This window comes from Dryobates pubescens, chromosome 3 (assembly GCF_014839835.1).
Source record: "Dryobates pubescens isolate bDryPub1 chromosome 3, bDryPub1.pri, whole genome shotgun sequence".
In the NCBI taxonomy this organism is placed as follows: Eukaryota; Metazoa; Chordata; class Aves; order Piciformes; family Picidae; genus Dryobates; species Dryobates pubescens.
The window spans coordinates 45,006,067-45,027,652 of NC_071614.1; the positions used below are offsets into that span (position 1 = coordinate 45,006,067).

The 21,586-nt window shown below is 41.7% G+C and overlaps 1 protein-coding gene across 1 annotated transcript in view; it reads right to left on the reverse strand.

Moving 5' to 3' along the window:
• Nucleotides 1-751: 751 nt before the first annotated feature.
• The window catches only part of TMX4 (thioredoxin related transmembrane protein 4), a 59,943-nt gene continuing 39,108 nt past the window's right edge, over nucleotides 752-21,586 (reverse strand). Inside the window, exons 5-10 of the mRNA XM_054180179.1 lie at nucleotides 13,516-13,561; nucleotides 12,298-12,426; nucleotides 11,348-11,393; nucleotides 7,275-7,376; nucleotides 3,033-3,096; nucleotides 752-1,795 (exon numbers count right to left, since the gene is read on the reverse strand). Of these exons, the coding sequence (XP_054036154.1) occupies nucleotides 1,509-1,795; nucleotides 3,033-3,096; nucleotides 7,275-7,376; nucleotides 11,348-11,393; nucleotides 12,298-12,426; nucleotides 13,516-13,561 (674 nt within the window). The 3' untranslated portion in view covers nucleotides 752-1,508. The remainder of the gene's footprint in view (nucleotides 1,796-3,032; nucleotides 3,097-7,274; nucleotides 7,377-11,347; nucleotides 11,394-12,297; nucleotides 12,427-13,515; nucleotides 13,562-21,586) is intronic.

Below are 21,586 nucleotides of genomic sequence, written 5' to 3' on the forward strand. Positions count from 1 at the left end.
GCACCAGACCTGGCAGGTGCAGAGCTCAGGGATGTCATGGCCTTCTGTTGGGTGGACACCATGACTCCCTGGGCAAGCTCTAGCACCTTCCTTGCACATCCTTTTGTATGAATTGCTGGACTGTGCCCCAGATGACATCACACATCCTGAAGGCTTGCTCACTGGTTCCTGTGCTCTTTCAGAGCTTTCCATAAGGCTGTGGGGACTGTGCCCTTGGACAGGGAACACCCATATCTCCTCAGCCTGTCCTGTGAGAGCTGCTGGCTCCTGCCAAATCCTTGTTTCCACAGCCCTTCCGTACTAACAGAAAACGGTAGGAAACCTCCTGTACACCAAGATCTCTCTCTGCTCCTGACCTGACCAGTTCCAAAGCAACTTCTCTTGGCAACTTAAGTCTCTAACCACACCTAATGCTATCCGTCAAGCCATTTTCACTTTACACAGTTCAACAGAAACACATTCATCTTGACAGAAGTAGTGAAAAGCTTCTCCCACTACCCACCCATGCCCCTCCTATTTCCTAACATGCTGATTTTAGTGACAAAAAGTAAAATAATGATCTAAAGTAAAACCTTAAGTGCCTCATCAGTTCGTATTACTAAAGCAGTTTGACTTCTGCCAGATGCATTTCAAGTTGGAAATGGCAAAACTGTGCTGCAGGACAAGCTTGTATTGGCAAGAAAAATACAAGTTACTAACTGCAAAATGAATAATTCTTGCTATGATCGCTTGAAAGGGAGGGTAAAAAAAAGAGACAAGGCTTTGGCAAAAATACCCCCAACCAAAATAATTTCCTTTAAACTTTTTAAAAGTTCAAAACTACTTTAAACATCCAGCTGCTGCTCTCTCTTGACCTTAGGTTTTCAATTACTCAAACTCATTTGGTCAAAAACCAGAGCTGTCAAGCTTGGACTGTACAGCATGGCTCCAAATTACCCAAATCTGGTGGTGTACTGCATGATAATCTTCCAAAGCAAAGTTTAATGACAATGAAAGGTGCTTAAATTGAAAGTGATGAAAACCAAATCGACCAAACACTACATCTTTCACAGCAGACTAGTAAGGTGCCTTCTTTCACTACTGTATCACTTACCTAGTGCTTCTGTGGCGTTTGGAAACAATAAATATTCAGACAGAAAAGTCACAGCCCTGCCAAGCTACTCAAAAGACTGAAAAGTCCTGATCTTGCTTAGATCAGTACTTAGAGGAACACAAGCAGAGATGACCATTTTACAGCTGGTGAACTGAGACCACTACCCTTCTTCTCTTAGAAGACTTCAAACGGGTAAGATACACTCATTTTGATTGTCATGGCTAAGGCTATACAACACACAGCGTATGTGCTTATGTAACAAAGTAAGCAAGTATCAGCTTAAAAAATGAGCTGCCTGCTGACAGCACAGAGGGCTTTTTGTAAACACAAATGACAAATCAAGTGTAAGCTTCAGCCTCAGACCCAGGTCTGACACTTCTTTGGTCCAAGTGTACAAAACACATCAGCGAAAAAACTATAGTCCATTATCAGCTACGTGACTTTTACGCTGTCTTACTGAGCTTTCAGTCTCTGAATCAGCTAAAGGTTGTTCACTTAAGCCTTCCATTTCTTCTTCCCCTGATTCTTTTCCAAGTGCTAAATCCTCCTCTGACTCATCAGCACTTGAATTTGCCGCATCTTCTCCACCCAAGAGATCTTTTACATCTGCAGTCTCTTCTGCATCATCTCCGGAAAGCTCTGCAGGCTCCCCCGGTTCTTCCAGTGCTGCATTCTCCATGTTATCCTTTGCAATTTCTTCTTCTAAACAAAAGAATTTCAAATACCGAAGTTAGAACGAATCTCAGAACAAAATATTTTAAAGTTACATCCCCACATATGTATTTCAAATAATAATCACAAATGTTGGAATTGAAATCTTGCACAGGACTCTGTTTTCCTTATTTTACACTTATTTTGATTAAATCTTCAGTACTATTTATCCTCCATTTCAATTTGGTCTTCTTGCGTTATCTGGCACAGATAGCTTCCATTTCGTTCCACTAAGTTACGCACTAAAGACAGATCAATTCTCCTTGACTCCTTGAAGAACTATAATTATCAACCGAATCAGCAGGTAAGTGATAAGCTCCTGACACGCTGCTGTTGAGTCAACCAGCCAGCTGGATGAGCATAATGCACAGGTAGGTGTAGCTGCATTTCTCTTTTGATAGCAGTAAGCATCTAAGAATCTGAAGATGGTGATTTTGCACACTCAGGAATTCTAGATTTGGCTAAAATCTTATTGGCAAGTGTCACAGACATCTTCAACAGCGATACGCACAACTGAAAATAGGCACGGAAGTTTTGACTCCACTTCATAGTACAAACATACCAAAAGGTCTTCTGCAGTGTAATATATATCTAGTGCTGACAAAAGACTTTATTTCCTTTGCAAGTTTTCACCTCCCACATTCACCAGTTGCAGAACACTGTTCAGAAGCCTCCTCACTAAGGAAAAGGAAGATGTATTCTTTCTTCTTTTATTTGAAGGAGGTATAACATTTGCCCCTGTCCCCCACACCTGCAGTCTCTAGATTCATTCGATTCCTTCTTTTCCAGTCACAAATTATGCAGACAATTTTACAGGATCCAAATGCTGCCGTTCCTAATGCGATATACAGAGTGCAGATCAGGATGTGGAAGCGTCCTGCCAAAGCAAATTCCTTTCTATATTTAAGCAACAGGTCTTGTGAATATGCACCCACACAGAATATACAACCCCAGTATCTTTCTTTGAGACTTTCTCGTGTTCAATGCATTTAGCCTCTTCACAGCTCTGGAATCTACAACAAATTATTGTTGGTTTGGGGGCTTTGGGCTGCTTTACTATCCCCAAGGAGGATGCTCTGACATCAATATTTTAGAACCCAACATCAAGCCTTGTCAGTGTAGCTACTTCGATTAATGCTTCACATCCAAGTTCTTGATAGTGCCTTGCCCTCCCTTCTACAAGCCTACATTTAAACCTACAGTATCCCACCCACTTAAGAGTTCTTACCAGATGTTTCACATTTGTATGTTGACTTGGGTGGGCAAAGGCAGTCTGAAATCAATACCAGTATCTGTGTAAAAGAAAGACATTATCAGCAAATCATCCCAGCAATTCCTGCACTATTATTTTCTTACTGATCCTTTTTAGATTAAAAAAAAAAATATAAGATTTATGGAAATTGTATTATCTTGCTTAGAGCTAAGAGCTAAATAAACCCAATAGTCTATACTTTCTACTACAAATGTTTTGCCTCCTACTTCCCTAAATTTTGTCAATATTGAAAGTGCTTGCATCTTAAGAGAGGCCCATAACACAGCTGAGGATTTATTTCTTTAAAACTTCTGAAATTATCTTGGTCAAGAGTTTCTGTATTATGAGAAGTTATTCCATTCCCACCCCAGGCTCTCCAGTACAGGATGTGTACTTCCACCTTTTGTGCTTATTTAAGGCAGCCTACTACATACCCAATTAAAATGCAAGGAAGGTATTTGTGTCTCATTGTCACATGCTAGTAATAAGGCAAAATTAAGAGCAGGGCAGATGATGCCATGCTAAGTACATTTCAATCACTGAAAACCTTTTTAGAAAAAGCCAAGAGATTAACTTTTTACAGCTTTTTCATTTAGGAGTTGTTTTGAAGTGAAAGAAGGAGGAAAGGTTTTAAATCACCATATTCATTTGTTTCTAGTTATGCTAACTTGATTTGCACTCATTTGGAGGTAAAAGTCTACCATCCAGAAAAATGCATCTGCTTAAATTGTATAATGAAAGACATTCACTCATGGACAACCAACTGTATACATTAACACATAAAAGCACAGTTTTGCCTGAATACACTTGCATGAGAAACATGCAACTTTTATTTCACTAACGTTAATGTTTGGGCTGAAGAACAGAGACCAAACTACTTTTACACTTCCAACACGGAACAGAATTCAGCATAATGGTTTTAAACGGTCTCTGCAGTTGCAGAACATGCTAACAGACCAAGCAACTCAGATCAGGTTGAGTGTCTGTGGGTCAGAATCAGAAGGAAGGCCAAGAAAAGTGACATCCTGGTTGGAATCTGTTATAGACCACCCAACCAGGATTAAGAAGTTGACATATTATTCTCTAAGCAGCTGGAGGCTGTTTCAAGATCACCAGCCCTTGTCCTAATGTGTGACTTGAACCTGCCAGATATCTGCTGGGAACATAGCAGAGGAGGCAGTCTAGAAGGCTCTTAAGTGTGTATGGAGGATAGCTTCTTATCACAGCTGCTGTGTGAGCCTACCAGGGGAGGGGCTCTGCTCAACCTACTCTTTGCAAGTAGAGAAAGGCTGGTGGGAGATGTGGTGGTTGGAGGCTGTCTGGGAACCAGTGACCATAAGATAATTGAGTTTTCAATATGCAGTCAAACTAAGACAACAAAACCTCCACTCTGGACTGTAGCTAATTTAAGGAACTAGCTTGGAAAGTACCTTGGGAAACACCCCTTAAAAACAAAGGGGTCCAGGAAGGCTAGACCTATGTCAAGAAAGAAATCTTCAAGGCGCAAGAACAGGCTATCCCAATGTGCCAGAAGATGAGCTGCCAGGGTAGACGTCCGGTCTGGATGGGCAATGAACTTCTAAATGAATTAAGGGGAAAAAAGGTGGTGTACCACCTTTGGAAAAAAAGGGAGGTTGCCCATGAAATGTTTAAGGATGTTGCTAAGTCATGTAGGAAAAAAATTAGAGGCAAAAGCCCATTTGGAGCTTAGACTGGCCACTGCTGTGAAGAAAAAAATTCTTTTACAAATATATTAATGGCAAAAGGAGGGGCAAGGACAACCTCTACTCCTTAGTGGACATGAAGAGGAATATAACACAAGATGAAGAAAAGCAGAGGTACTTAACACTACCTTTGTCTCAATTTTTAAAAGCAGCATAGGTTGTCTTCGAGACAACTGGCCTCCTGAGCTGGCAGATGGAGTCAGGGAGTAGTATAGTACCCCTAAAATTGAGGGTGAAGCAGTTAAGATCTGCTCCGCCACCTGGATCCCCAGAAGTCTATGAGAGCAGATGGAATCCATCCTAGGGCAATGAGAGAGCTGGCAGATGAGCTGGACAACTGCTCTCCATCAATTTTCAGCAGTCCTGGCTCACCAGAGAGATCCCAGATGACTGGAAGCTGTCCAACATGATACCTATCCACAACAAGGGCCAGGGAATTACAGGCCTGTCAGCCTGACCACAGTGCCAGGCAAGATTATGGAACAGATGTGGTGGTTTTAGGCTATGCCTTTAAAATTTAGTTACAAATTTTGAGCAGAAAAGTAGAAAAACATAAATAAATCACTATTGGGTTGGAGAGCAGCCAGCAGAAAGGGACCTGGGGGTACTGGTTGACAGCCGGTTGAACATGAGCCAGCAGCATGCCCAGGTGGCCAAGAAGGCCAATGACATCCTGGCCCACATCAGAAATTAGTGTGGCCAGCAGGAGTAGGGAAGTCATTCTGACCCTGCACTTAGCACTGGTTAGGCCACACCTGGAGCACTGTGTCCAGTTCTGGGCCCCTCAGTTTCACAAAGATGTTGAGTTGCTTGAACATGTCCAGAGAAGCTGGTGAGGGGTCTGGAGACAAGCCCTATGAGAAGCAGCTGAGGGATCTGGGGTTGTTTAGCCTGGGGAAGAGCAGGCTCAGCAGAGACCTTATTGCCAACTGCAACTACCTGAAGGGTTGTTGTAGCCAGGTGGGGATTGGTCTCTTCTCCCAGGCAATCAGCAACAGAACAAGAGGACAGGATCAAACTGTGCAAGGGGAAGTTTAGGCTTGATCTTAGAAAGAAGTTCCTCACAGAAAGAGTGACTGCCCATTGGAATGGGCTGCCCAGGAAGGTGGTGGGGACAACATCCCTGGAGGTGTTTAAGAAAAGAGCTGAAGAGGTACTTGGTGCCATGGTTTAGTTGATTAGATAGAGTTGCGTGATAGGGTGGACTTGATGATCTTGGAGGCCTCTTCCAACCTGGTTGACTCTGTAATTCTGTAACTCATCCAAGAAGAAATTCTATTTCCACCTGTATCTCTTTTTCCAGCTCAGTTTCTCATTTAAGACTGGTATCTTAAAGGCCACAGAGCCACATTCATTCCTATATTATACAAGGAAATAATCCCAGTACCATACGTAAAGAAACTTTGAACTGTTTCATAGAATAAACCAGGTTGGAAGAGACCTTCAGGATCATCGTGTCCAACCCATAACCCATATTGATGAAACAGAGGGCCCAGGTTATGGTCCTCAGTATTCACACATTTAGCCAAAAGGGTGTCTGAGTAGCCTTCCTGTGTTTTGGAGATAGATACACAGATGCACTAGATCAGGTTACTAACAAGAAGGGTCAGATTTTTCAAATACTAATGAGAACTCAAAGACAAGATCAGGAGGAAGAAGTGAAGTCAGATTTTATTAAAGCCAAGCTATGCCATGGGATAGAATAAATTGATTAAACCCCCTATCTTCAAAGCCTTTAAAAAAGGTATTTTAGTCCTTTCATTTTGAGTAACAGTGCAGCAGCATACTTATAGTGCTAACTCCCACAAATACAATCCTACTGCAGCTAATAAAACTCTCTCCCATGAAGCCTGCATTTTTCAAAAGTTGAAGTTTTTACATAATTCTGATCACATACATTCAATCCTTAAATAGAGAGGCCTGATAAAAAGGCTAATATAAAACCCACTTGTTTAGGGGGTGGACTAAACAAATCTAAAGTGAATGATGAATTTCACAAAAAGGTTAACAAGAGTGAACCAGTCTCAACCTTTACCAGAAATAGGTAACAACACTACAGAGTCAACCTGCAGTACTGAATACTTAGGACTTTTAATAGGAGAGAATAGAATATTCTATTGGGAGGGACCTGTAACAATCATCCAGTCCAACTGCCTGACCAGTTCAGGCTGACCAAGTTAAAGCACGTTATGGGAATCATCCACATGTCTCTTAAACACCAACAAGCTTGGAGCATTGACCACCACTCTATGAGGCCTGTTGCTATGCTTGACCACTGTCTTGATACAGAAATGCTGCCCAATGTCCAGTCAAAACCTCCCCTTGTACTACCTTGAACCATTCCCACACATCTTACCACCAAACACCAAGGAGACAAGATACATCATTCACATAAAATACTTCAGTAAATCTTATCAGTAAAAATTATTCTTTTTTCCACAAGTGAATGCAAAGTTCTAGGTAACTGAGAAAAATAAAGTATATGCTTTCTTACCAAAGCCAGGAACAGGCTAATCAATAAGGTAGCTAAGATGAAGACTGCGTAAGAAATCCAAACATGAATTCCAAGAGTGCCAGTGAGGTAACTGTGAATTTGCTGGAAAGGAGAAGACAACACTTAACTTCACACCTAACACTAGTTATGATTTATACTGCCATCACCATTACATAAGCTAATATCTAATTTAAAGTATTTGCACTGAAGTCTTCCCTTTCAAGCCACAGTCTCCTTTAAATGTCATACTGTAATTCTTTTGCTATCATTAAATCTTGGTTTTCTTTACCAAGTTGTTCATGTTAAAAGTTTTTTTTAAGCAAAGAATGCACACTTTCTGCTAAGGTACTCAGCACTGGAGATGCCATATATAATATTGCTGCAGATAAATCCAAGAGGAAGCCTTACAGCATATAGGAAAGTATCACAACATTCTTGAGCCTCATATTCTGTTAGAAAGTCACAACTATTGTGTGAGATGAAGCCATGGCATGAACCTGTGCATTTGCTCTTGTGGCCTCTGTTGTTGGAAGGAGACCACACAAATAGGTCATCCCAATAAAGACAGTCACAGCATCAACAAAATAAAAAAAGGTAACCTCACACAAACATTTCAGGCCCAAAAAAGTAACCCAGTCAGGTTAATAGCAAGCATCCTTTTACACCCATTTCACAGGCACACCATCAAGTGAAAAATATGTAACCTTAGGCAGAGTTTTATCCCCAGAACTACATCTGGGAACCAGAGTGGTGGATGTTTAAAAAGTTGCACAGTACCACAATAGGGACTTAAACCTGGGAACTCATTCTTGAACTGTAATTAAGCCATTTAGCTCTTGCCCAAGCTCTTTTAAAAACCAAAGTCACCCACTCTAAGCAGAAACTGAATAACTGATTTCACTTAGAAATTTAAGGAGAATAATCCAAAACAAATATTAAGACTTCTTTGAAACCGAAGTACAAACTCAATTGACTGAACCAAGCATCACATGGAATCAGATATTCTGGTAGGAAGTAAACTGTGATTATTAGATCTCTTCCAAGAGTATTTCCACTAGAAAACAAACCACAATCAACATTCACAAGAATTGTTTTGGGGTTTTTTGGTGTTGTGATATTTTTTCAATTTCAAAATTGAAAAAAAAAAAAAACAAACCCACAAACCACCACAAACAAAAAACCCTGCAATGTCAGAACAGCTTCCAACAGTTTTACAAGCACATGCAAGGTCAGCACAGCAAGAAAAATGAGGAAATGTACACTTGAAACATTTGAAGCCAAAAGCAAATTAAAGAAGGTTCCTTCCCAGATTATTTAGAATAGAAAAACAGAATAGAACAAAACCAGGTTGGAAGAGACCTTCGAGATCATCGTGTCCAACCTATCATCCAACACCACCTAATCAACTAAACCATGGAACCAAGCATCCTGTCAAGCCTCGCCCTGAACACCCCCAGCGACGGCGACCCCACCACCTCCTCAGGCAGCCCATTCCAGTGGGCAATCACTCTCTCTGTGTAAAACTTCCTCCTAACCTCCAGCCTAAACCTCCCCTGGCGCAGCCTGAGACTGTGCCCTCTTGTTCTGGTACTGGTTGCCTGGGAGAAGAGACCAACCTCTGCCTCACTACGACCTCCCTTCAGGTAGTTGTAGAGAGCAATAAGGTCACCCCTGAGTCTCCTCTTCTCCAGGCTAAACAACCCCAGCTCCCTCAGTCTCTCCTCATAGGGCTTGTGCTCCAAGCCCCTCACCAACTTTGTTGCCCTTCTCTGGACTCACTCCAGCAAGTCAACCTCCTTCCTAAACTGAGGGGCCCAGAACTGGACACAGGACTCAAGGTGCGGCCTAACCAGTGCAGTGTACAGGGGCAGAATGACCTCCCTGCTCCTGCTGGCCACACTGTTCCTGATGCAGGCCAGGATGCCATTGGCCCTCCTGGCTGCCTGGGCACACTGCAGGCTCATGTTCAGCCTACCATCAACCAGCACCCCCAGGTCCCTTTCCACCTGACTGCTCTCCAGCCACTCTGACCCCAGCCTGTAGCTCTGCATGGGGTTGTTGTGGCCAATGTGCAGAACCCGGCACTTGGATGTGTTCAATCTCATGCTGTTGGACTCTGCCCATCTGCCCAGCCTGTCGAGGTCCCTCTGCAGAGCCTCTCTACCCTCCAGCAGATCAACTCCTGCCCCCAGCTTGGTGTCGTCAGCAAATTTACTGATGATGGACTCAATACCCTCATCCAGATCATCAATAAAGATGTTGAAGAGCATGGGGCCCAGCACTGATCCTTGGGGCACACCACTAGTGACTGGCTGCCAGCTTTCAGGGAGGAAACTAAACAGACATCATCATACAGCAACCATGGAAGAGCCATGCCAAAAGGCCATAAAAAGTTAATATTACCCGGGGTGGGGTGTGGTGGTTTTAGACTATGCCTTTAAGTTTTTGTTACAGGTTTTGACCAGGAAAGTAGGAAAATATAAATAAATCACTATTGGGTGTGAAAAGGAAAACTAAAGATTCCATTTGCTTCATACTGAGCTGGTCTGGCAAAGTTAATGCTGGGGAGGAAACTTCAGCCCAACACATGGAGGGGGGAATAAATGGGGCAAAACAATAAAAAAGAATAAAATCAAAGATAGCTCGCACAGGAAACCTAACAATGGCAAGTTTTGTTTGATTCTGCGTTAATTATATGATTATAGGAAGCCATGTAAACTCTGTTCAAATTCTCTGCTACATTTCTTTTTTTGTAGCATGCTACAAATCTTAAGACCTTGTGCTACAATCAAATACAGTCTCTCAATTTTGGCTTGAAGATCTCAATAGAGAGTTGATTTCCTGAACAAAATTGGAAAGGTCTGAAAGTTCTCAGTATTTACATACTACAGAAAACTACAAAAAAGGATAGGTCCCAAAGGAAAGTGTTGTGAAATATTTTTAAGTTCAAAGCACACTTCAGTGGACACCAAGCATGTCTCCTTTATTTTTGGTAATAGCTGCCCAAATTTGTGTTCCTATATAAAAAGTATGGACAATTTGGAGTCCAGATACAGACAGTGTTATTGAAAAATAAAAGCACTACCCTCTCTTCTGATATGCAATGCATACAATAGACAGAAACTGCAGGAGAGCATTATTTACAACTCTGAAAACAAAACTTGGGATGTAATCTTTAGGAACAGTATTAAGTGAGAACCTGATAGATACTAAACACATTCCTGATGTTTATAAGCATTTTTGCAGCAGCTCTCAAAAAACAACTTTATCCTGTTAGCACACTTTGATATATTTAAAATGCTCTCTCAAGAAAGAATAGTAAGTATGCTCAGTATTGATGCTAACCTCTACCAGTTCTGACAATCTGATAGTGCTACAAAAATGTGTAGTGCAAAGGTACTATACACCCAATTGTAGTGGTTCGAAAGGAAAGGCTCTGCTTTCCCTCCCCCACTGAGAAAGGAGACCACGGCTAAACCCAGTCGGAGAAATGAGATTATATTTTACAAGGGAACAGATTCTATGTAACACAACAAATACAGGTATTTTACAGTATATACAGGAATATACAGCAAATGAACTCAACCAGAAACCAGACCCCCCACAGAGGGGGCTTCCCCCTGTGCCCCCTTCACCCCCCTACCTCCCTTCTCCCCCAAAAGAGGTAGAAGAAGAGACGAAAAGGGAGTTAGTACAGCAAGCGGAGGCCTATGCACAGGGAGTTAGTTCTTATCTTTTGGCAAGAAGCCCAGAAGCAGATCCAGCCGAAAGGGACAGCGAAAGAAGGAAGACTGAGAGTAAGTTCCCAACTCCCCTGGGTCCAATCTCTCCTCCCACAATCCTACCAATGAAATTCGTTTAGAATACCAAAATATTTTACAAACATTTAGCCAGTGTGCCCCTTTCTTAAAGGCACAGCGTCAAACGGTCACACCAATGTAAAGTACATGAAAGGAAAAATTAAGTCTCCTATGAGAATAATAAAAACACTCGGTTAGGCTTTGACTTCTAAACAGATTATACTTCTGAGCATAAAAAGGGACTACGGAACACACTACCACACAGTTACTTACCCTGATCCATTTAGAGAAGTGAAATAGCCCTGCCATGCCATGCATCCTACAAAACATAAAAATGGAAGAAACAGGTTCTAAGATGGAGAGGAGCTGAGATACGCAGCAAACTGTGCACAAACCAGAAAAAGACTCTACAGACATTCAGTTTGCAATTGTCAAAGGAAGCTATTTCAATTAAAACTTTAATCTGTATTTGTTTAAATCAGCTCAATGCAAAGCATTGAAACAGTGACTTGGTATTAATATAATATTTGAACACAATGAAGAAATAGAAGTTCCACAGTTTTACTCTGGCACAGTCAAAATCACTTTCCCAACTCACAGCAGCATGCAGCCCTGTAGCTTCATTACTGAGTATCCTGCAGCTCTTTGTCACTCACAAACGCTCACTGGATCTTTGATTTGAATTTACATGTAGCAGCTTTAGCCATAATGAAACATGGGTCATTCACATCTTTGGTTCATCCTTTACATGATGCAAGCATTCTACACTATTTCAAAGCAAATCCAATGCTCTGAAAACAGATTGTAATGTACTGTGCAAGTACTACACTGTTTCCAAAGGAGGAGACACTTGTTCCTTGAAAACAAATATAGAACTCCTTAAAGCTGAAGGATGCCCATCGAAAGTATCATGAAGTAATAATCTAGGTAAACATGCATTTGATTCCAATACTCAGCAGATAGTGAAGCTGACACTGTTTTGTGGCTGTACTTTCTTTCCTCTACATCATTTCAAGGATCATGTAAATAGGCTTTAGCAGACACAAAAGCAAATGCAGAAAAACTGCTTCACACGCTGAGACATAGGAAAGCAGGCTGTCAATACAGATTGCTTCTGCAAAGCCCACACGTCTAGGAAACAAAGGCTTTTTGTATTTAAGCTGTCAACATAGCACCCTTAATGAATAAAAACACATTTCTTTTTATTAAAAACAAAATATTACATTATAGAGGATGGAGACTTCCATCCTGCTATAGGCTCCACAGCTTCCCACTTTCTCTCTAAGACATAACTTTCAAGATCTTCCAGTGTCCAGGAGCCTCGGTATCTGCGAAATACTCCATCATGTGCACTAAAACAGAGAGCAATTTTATATTAAAAAAAAAATTCCATCAACATAGATATGCCTTAAACTCTACCTATGGTAAAAAAAACAAAACAAAAAAAGAAACAAACCAACCAAGCAAAACCCCCACAACCTCCCCCAGGCACATAGATTTGACTTGCTTAGGGAATGGAACACCTAAGCAATTTAAGCATTTTGAAACTTTAGTCCATGATGGAAGGTCTCAGTTTTCAAACAGCATGAGCTTTTGTTACTGATTAAAATTGCTGGTTGTCTTAAACATAAACCCATGTTACAGCAAAGTATACGAGGTTAACAACCAAACCATTTCTTAGAAATAGCTCAGAATTAAAACCATGACTGCATGTGTGTGTATATATATATCTGCATGACTCACAACACCATGACTTAATGAAGCATTCAATATTTCAAGTATGGTATCTTTTTATGGGAGAAGAGGTACAGCAAATGCCTTTTCTGATCCACTTTTAACAGTATTGATAACAGGTGAACTTAAAGTAACTCCAAAAGCAAAGACTCAGATAAGCACCTTATCATCTAATCAAAGTTCCAACAATAACCTGAACTGCAAACAAAAATCAGTATGCCTTTATTTTCCCTTATCTTTCAGTTACTGTTTAGAACAAGTGACAAGTAGGAGTCAACATTGATACTGAGTGAGTAGATGAACTCTAAGCAGTAAAAGAAGCAGTTCAAGTATTGGAAAATTTCTGTACTGTTTTGCATGTGACCTATGCAGTCAGTTACTCAAATGAGATATTTTAGTGACAACTTCTGTAAGGTCAAGGGAGTATTCACATATGGCCAGTTTCCACACATGCTATTAAACATCGTTTCCACACAAAAAAAGCACATCAATTTTATCCAGATACAAAGCCATTTGTAGGAGATATTTCCACCATAAATTAAAAACACATACTTACATTCATTAAGTACACTGAGTTCCTGATAAATACCTTAGAGACTGACAATTAAATAAGCCAATTGTTCATTACATCTTCCATGCCACTGTTCAAACAGGACAAGAAAAAGAAGTTCTGAAACACACACCTGTTTCTAGTATGACACACTTACTGGTAAATTGTAGGAAGTATTGTGACAAAGAAACGACCACTCAAACCTGGAAAAGGAAGAAAAAACCCAAACAAATCAACTGGTTAAGTAAACCTGAAATTTCTCAACATTCTGATCTATGCATAAATACCTAGAGCTGTATTTGTAGACTGGAGAACAGCAGACTGCACAGCTTTTAACATGGTTTTGCAAATACAGGTTAACAGTTTGTCTTCCTAAATGCTACAAAAATTAACAGGCACAAATACTGCTGACAAATTGAGGAAAGAAGATGAGCCTGAAAGAATGCCTACTCATTTTTCACGTGTATTCCCCATATCAATATTTGCACACAGATAAAGTTTTTGACTGGACCAAGCAATGTAGCCCTTCAACTACAACAAAAAGTCAAACAAATGATCCCTATTCCAGGATGTTGTGTGCTTTTGTCTGTGCACACTCATCCAGCTGACCTCTGTTTCATCTAGGAAGTTGGACCACTTACAATAATAGCAATGCTAACAACAGCTTACAAATTCGGCCCCTGATGTGAATTCATCCCTGGTTGATTTGAAACAATTTTGGAGTTGCCCATTTCAGACCTCAGATACCTGAAGTCATTACGTAAGTCTTCGTAGGTGCTTCTCTCCTTCTTCAATATAACCGACATACACTGCACAACCAGTCTGTTCTTACATCCCCTGGGAAGGCTGAATCTCTCTCAAACATGACTGTAGCAAGACAACGTTTTGGATGTTTTGGGCTCTTATCCTTTCTTTCCATGCAACATTCCCCTCTAGGTAAATATAAATGGTATGGCAACAGATTGGTAAGGCATTCTATTTATCAGTATCCTGTTCTGTACAACACTGCAAATAAGCCATGAGAATAAGTTTTTACACCATCCAGAAAGGTGGGTCATGTCAGAATTTTGAGTGTCAAACATAAAACAGCAGAAAGAACAAACACCACTTAAAAACAAGGCTTCAAGAGGCTGACTGGAATTAATCTCCATACTGAAGGTTAGTGTCTTACTGACTGGCAAATAATTTTTTTACAAGTATCACCCTAGACAGTGGCAACAAATTACAACTCATAGGACAGAAAAATATTTCAAATCATCAAAAAGCAGCTTGTGGAACAGAAGGTGTCTGAAGTTCTCTGGCCTTCGCCTTAGTACTGCTGTAAAGTAACAGGTTCACATGCTTCCAGCTTCACCACAAAAAAGGGTCAGCTGTGAAGCAAAAAGCTCCCCAACATCTCATCAGCAGGCTGTCTGTAGAACTCAATTACACTGTCAGGTGAAGGCATCACTATCCCCTTCAGCTTCCAAATAAGAGAGACCTCAGGGGGCACATGCCTCCCAACAAATCCTGCAAGCGAGAGGAAGAACTCACTTCAGTGCTTCATTACATTATTTACTATTCAATCAAACTTGAAGACTGCAGAAATCAGAAGTGTGCTACTAATGTTTGGTAAAAAAAAATAATAAATAATTACATTACAGCAGACTTCAGAAATTATCAGTTCCTAGACAGTCTAACTCTATTAGTTTGGCCTAAACTCCTCTAGCCAACATTTATCGTTCACAATGAAAACAGTAGAAAATGGTTACTTAACTTCTGCTTTTATAAAGTTATTTGACAAGCTTTTGGGGAAGCTAAGTTGTTATTCGGCTCTTAAATCAAAGATCTTTTGGCACCAGGAAGTTAGCTATGGAAAAGCAATGTAGCAATAGTTTCTGCCTTTAAAGACAAAGATCAGCAGTACTGAATAAAAGCAGGTGTATTTAAAAGTGTCAGTAATAATGCTTTTTCTGCCTTGAATCCCCCTATGGAATAGGCCAAAAAAGGGCTGTGGGCTTTTCAGATTTGCTTTTTCTGAAAATGTTTGAATTAAACCAAGCAAAAGTTACCACTTTTTCCATCAATACCCTTAGTTGCAGGGAGGAATACTGAAAGGAATGGGAAAGCAGCTGTAATTAACAAGTGGCTCAGGGACTGGTGCTACCGAAAGAATTTTGGGGTTTTTGATCTTGGGGAACTTTCTATGGCACCATGTCAGCTAGCACCAGATGGAGTACATCCACCCCAGAAGGGGAGAAAGATCTAGGAAGGGAGTTGGCAGGTCTCACTGACAGGGCTTTAAAATAGATTTGAAGGGGGAAAAGGGCTGAAACCAGTCCCCCCAGCCAGGAGTCTGAGGGTGGTAAGCTGGAGTCAGGGGTGAAACCAGAAGCCCAGCTAAAGTGTATGTGCAGCATGGGTAACAAGAGGAACTGGAAGCCTTGTTACAGCAGGAGAGTTATGATGGAGGTGCCATCACAGAAACGTGGTGGGACAACTCACATGACTGGAGCACTGTAATTGATGGCTACAGGCTCTTCAGGAGAGACAGGCAAGGGAGAAGGGGTGGAAAGGTGGCCCTGTACATCAGGGAGGCTCTAGATGCCATGGAACTAGAGATCAAGGACAATCAGGTTGAGTGCCTGTGGGTGAGAATTAGAGAGAAGACCAACAAGGCTGACATCCTGGTTGGAGTCTGTTATAGACCACCCAAGCAGGATGAAGAAGTTGATGAATTATTCTATATACAGCTAGAGGCTGTCTCAAGATGGCCAGACATTGTCCTTATGGGCGACTTTAACCTGCCTGATATCTGCTGAGAACTTAACACACAAAGATGAGGCAGACTAGAAGGGTTTTAGAGTGTATGGAAGATAGCTTCTTACCCCAGCTGCTGCATGAGCCTACCAGGGGCAAGGCTTTGCTGGACCTTCTTTTTACAAACAGAGAAGGGCTGGTGGAAGATGTGGTGGTTGGAGGCTGTCTGGGGTCCAGCGACTGTGAAATAATTGAGTTCTCAGTACGCAGACAAGAGGGGCAGCAACAAAACCTCTACTCTGCACGGTGGACTTCAGGTTACTTAAGGAACTAACTCAGAAGGTACTTTGGGAAACAGCCCTTAAAAACAAAGGGGTCCTGGAGGGCTGGAAATACTTCAAGAAAGATTTCTTGAAGGTGCAGGAACAGGCTGTGCCAATGTGCCATTAGATGAACCGCCAGGGCAGACGGCCAGCCTGGATGGGCAGTGAATTTCTAGGTGAATTAAGGGGGAAAAAAGAGGGTGTATCATCTTTGGATGAAAGGTGAGGCAACCCTTGAAATGTTTAGGGATGTTGCTAGGACATGCAGGAAAAAAATGAGAGAGGCAAAAGCCCATTTACAGCTTAGACTGGCCACTGCTGTGAAGGACAACAATAAAAAATCCTTCTTCAAATATATTAACAGCAAGAGGAGGGGCAAGGACAAACCGCCACTCCTTGGTGGACACAGCGGGGAACATAGTAACAAAAGATGAGGAAAAGGCAGAGGCACTTAACACTTACTTTGCCTCAATTTTTAATAGCAGGATAGGTGATCTTCTGGACAACTGGCCTCCTGAGCTGGCAGATGGAATCAGGGAACAGTATAACCCCCCTGTGATCCAGGAGGAAGTAGTTAAGAGACCTCCTTAGCCACTTGGATCCCCACACGTCCATCGGACTGGACAGGATCCATCCTAGGGTGCTGAGAGAGCTGGCAGATGAGCTGGCCAAGCCACTCTCCATCATTTTTCCATAGTCCTGGCTCACTGGAGAGGTCCCAGGTGACTGGAAGCTGGCCAACGTGATGCCCATCTACAAGAAGGGCCAGTTGGATGAGCCAGGGAATTACAGACCTGTCAGCCTGACCTCAGTGCCAGGCAAGACTATGGAACAGGTGATCTTGAGTGCAATCACACAGCACTTAAAAAGATGACCAAGGGATCAGGCCCAGCCAGCATGGATTTAGGAAGGGCAGGTCCTGCCTCACCAACCTGATCTCCTTCTATGATCAGGTAACCCTCCTGGTGGATGTGGGGCAGGCTGTGGATGTAGTCTACCTGGACTTCAGCAGACCTTTGACACCATACCCCACAGCAAACACCAGGCCAAGCGGTCACCCCATGGCTTGGACAGCAGCACTCCATGCTGGGTTAGGAGCTGGCTGGAGGGCCGAGCCCAGAGAGTGGTGGTGAATGGTGCCACATCCAGCTGGCAGCCAGTCACTAGTGGTGTCCCCCAGGGATCAGTACTGGGCCCCATGCTCTTTAATATCTTTACTGATGATCTGGATGAGGGGATTGAGTCCATCATCATTAAATTTGCAGATGACACCAAGCTGGGGGCAGGTGTTGATCTCTTAGAGGGTAAGCTGGTGAAGTTTAGGCTCGAGGTGAGGAGAAAGTTCTTCACAGACAGAGTTGTTAGCCATTGGAATGGGCTGCCCAGGGAGGTGGTGGAGTCACCATCCCTGGAGGTGTTCAAGTGCCATGGTTTAGTAGTCATGAGGTCTTGGGTGACAGGTTGGACTTGATGATCCTTGAGGTCTCTTCCAACCTTACTGATTCTATGTTTCTAGGAGAGCTCTGCAGAGGCAACAAAGCTGGTGAGAGGTCTGGAGCACAGCCCTATGAGGAGAGGCTTTGGGAGCTGGGGTTGCTTAGCCTGGAGAAGAGCAGGCTCAGGGGAGACCTTATTGCTATCTACAACTACCTGAAGGGAGGCTGTAGCCAGGTGGGGGTTGGTTTCTTTTCCCAGGCAACCAGCACCAGAACAAGAGGACACAGTCTCAAGCTGCAGCAGGGGAGGTTAGGCTGGATGTGAGGAAGAAGTTCTTCACAGAAAAAGTTATTGGCCATTGGAATGGGCTGCCCAGGGAGGTGGTGGAGTCACCATCACTGGAGGTGTTTAGGAAGAGACTGGATGGGGTGCTTGGTGCCATGGTTTAGTTGATTAGGTAGTGTTAGATGATAGTTTGGACTCAATCTCAAAGGTCTTTTCCTACCTGGTAAATTCTGTTCTAAAAAGGAAGTTGTCTTCATTTCAACCTTGTAGATTTTTGCTCTGTAATATTGTCATGAGAGGACAGGGAGATATAAAGTAAACAAAGCCACAAGTGTAACACTAGAATTAATCAAGCAGAAAGCACAGCTGCACAAGAAAAACTAGGTGGAGAGCAGTGAAGAACATAATAAACTTCAGAGAAGAGAAAGTCATGGGAAAACTGAAACAGACTCTGAAGTTCTTAGAAATGCTAGTCAGGCAAACTGAAAAAACAGATAGCTTAAATTTCTTTTACAAGTAGCCTATTGTAGAGCAAGCACCATGCTCTTGGAATACAAAATGTAAAATCTGTGTCCTAAATGCATCTAAGCATCCCCCAAACTTTAGTTGGAAGTTTGCTGCTTATCTAAAACGCCTCCATAAATTAGTAAAAACAGATGCAAGCCAGCTACAAGAAGGTAAGAACAGCAAATTGTTTTGGTGCATGCTTCATAGAGATGTGGACTAGCTAGTAGTTTAAACTTGAAATCCATTATGAAGTTAACAGCTAATCCAGAACAAGGGAAAAAAAAAACCCTTCAGTATTCACACCACTACCATCCCTCTCCCCAAAACCAAACCAACCCAAAGGTCTATAAATAAAGCTGCTTTCATCAAACCACAGGTAAATGTTGTGATTGGAAGCTTATGGCACCACAAGTATACAGGTCCTTGAGATCCAGAGGAGCTGCCAGTACTTGCTGCTGTAATTCTGAATCGTTCAATAGAAAAAGATGAGGAAAGGATAAGCACTTTGAGACTAGTACATCAAGTGACTGAGACATACTGTAAATCCATTAAGGCTCTGGCAGATTTGTTCTTTGGGCATCTGCTGCAATTAAACACCATAAACAGTTACTTTCTCCTGCAGGATTTGGGAGCACAGTTTTATGCAGCTCTGCACTCATCTAGTGATTTTCCCCTAATTTAATGCATTTTGACTGCTTTCAATTTGATGAGAACGTTACATAACCAAAGCTAATTAACATACCATTGTGCAAGGAAAAACAGGAGCTACAGAACTTAAGTACACCAATTGAAAGGAAGACTGAAGCATAAGCCTATAATAAAACCACCTCAATAACTTGGAAAGCTTCCCAAACAAGATCAAATACCTTCAAAACTACATCAGCACCAAAGGTTAAATCTGTAATAAATCTTTGTTTCCCAGTTTGAGTATTGATTAGTTTTAGAAGTGGCTACAGTTTTGAGGCTTTGTGCTTCACCGTGTATTGTGGATATATTATGCATGCTTAAGTACAAATTCATCACTTGGACTGCAAGTCCTTTGACTTGCACAAGACAAACATCTTCAGAGGTCAAGACTCTCAGCACATCTAAGGTCTTAAGAACCTGGCATCACAGTATCACAGTATAACCAAGGTTGGAAGAGACCCCAAGGATCATCAAGTCCAACCTGTCCCAACAGACCTCACAACTAGACCATGGCACCAAGTGCCACGTCCAATCCCCCCTTGAACACCTCTGGGGACAGTGACTCCACCACCTCCCTGGGCAGCCCATTCCAATGACGAATGACTCGCTCAGTGAAGAACTTTTTCCTCACCTTGAGTCAGCAGTCAGAAAAAACTTAGACCAAAACATATCAAGCACCTGACCCGTTCAGGTGCCAGTACTTTCATTCAAGTTCTTGACCAGGCAGAATACTTGACATCCTGACCTTTTTATTTTTACAGCCTTACTTCTGAAAGTGCATTTCCCAATTACAGTCACATCCAAATGCCAATTTCAAGATTGAAATCTTTTTATTTGAACACTGCATAATTAAAATAATCTTGTCTAATTAGAAGAGAATAAAATGACAGGATTATAATGGATTCCCATTTGTAGTCTTAACTCCACATTAACCACTGTTTTGTTAATGTGCAGAAACTGACTTGGCACAACAAAATTTAAATATTCAAACTCACCTGTTTAATAAACTACTAATTATTAGTACCGGTGCTAACACTGATACCAGAAAGCTGCTGTTGTGAGGGTCTGTGTTTTTATATACTTAAGCTCTGAACAAGAGACTAGCCTACACAAGGTCTAGAAGAGCAGGACATCATCTTGAGAACTTACATTGCTCTGAGACCAGAGTCTAAGCAATTTAACTACTATTAACCTGATAAAGCTAACTTGTTCTGCATGTTTTTTAATAATAAAATGAATGTTTTCCACAGACTTTATAAAGGGGGAAATTAAAATAAAAGATATCAGTAAAGCTTAGCCTTTTTATTTTAGTAACATCTCTTCCAAACTCTCAGTCTGACACTGCTGATAAAATCTTACCCTCTCAAAGCCAACAGAAGCATGAAGCGTTCTCAAGTGATGCAGAGGGTTAAACAATATTGGTACTGCTTACACAAACACATTCAAAACTTTGAAGGGAGGCACTAAAGGAATGAATAGATGGTATTCATGCTTCTGTGAATATTTAGGAAACTTTCTGTAAACACATTTGCATACATGCAACACCAACAAAGCAACAATGATGCCTATACTTTAAAGCACCACTATAGTTAAACAAGACAATAAAACAGCAACATGATGGAAACAGTTAAGAACTTATTTAAAGCAGGCTCACATAGTGACAATCCTACCATACGCTGAATCTCTTGGTAACTGCAAGCTACAGAACTGGATTCTCCCAAGCAACCAGCACCAGAACAAGAGGACACAGTCTCAAACTGTGCCAAGGGAAGCTTAGGCTCGAGGTGAGGAGAAAGTTCTTCACAGAAAGAGTTGCTTGCCATTGGAATGGGCTGCCCAGGGAGGTGGTGGAGTCACCATCCCTGGAGGTGTTCAAAAAGGGATTGGACATGGCACTTGAAGCCATGGTTTAGTAGTCATGAGGTGTTGGGCAACAGGTTGGACTTGATCTCTGAGATCTTTTCCAACCTTATTGATTCTATGAGTTCTTCTGCAGACAGTTTGAAGGAGAGAGCAGTGAAACAGGAAACAGCTTTCAGTGAAGGGGATTAAAATAGAGAATAAGGCACTTTTAATAATGTATTAAGTAAATTCACTCCCCAAATTCTTTAATCCTTCAAACTGAGTTTATGAACTTAGGGTTACAGATGTGAGCTATACAGAGAAACAGAATGTGGATAATGTTTTTTTATTTAGAAACCTCTTGTCTGACTTGGATGGTATCCCAGGTGCTCCAGTAAAACAACACAC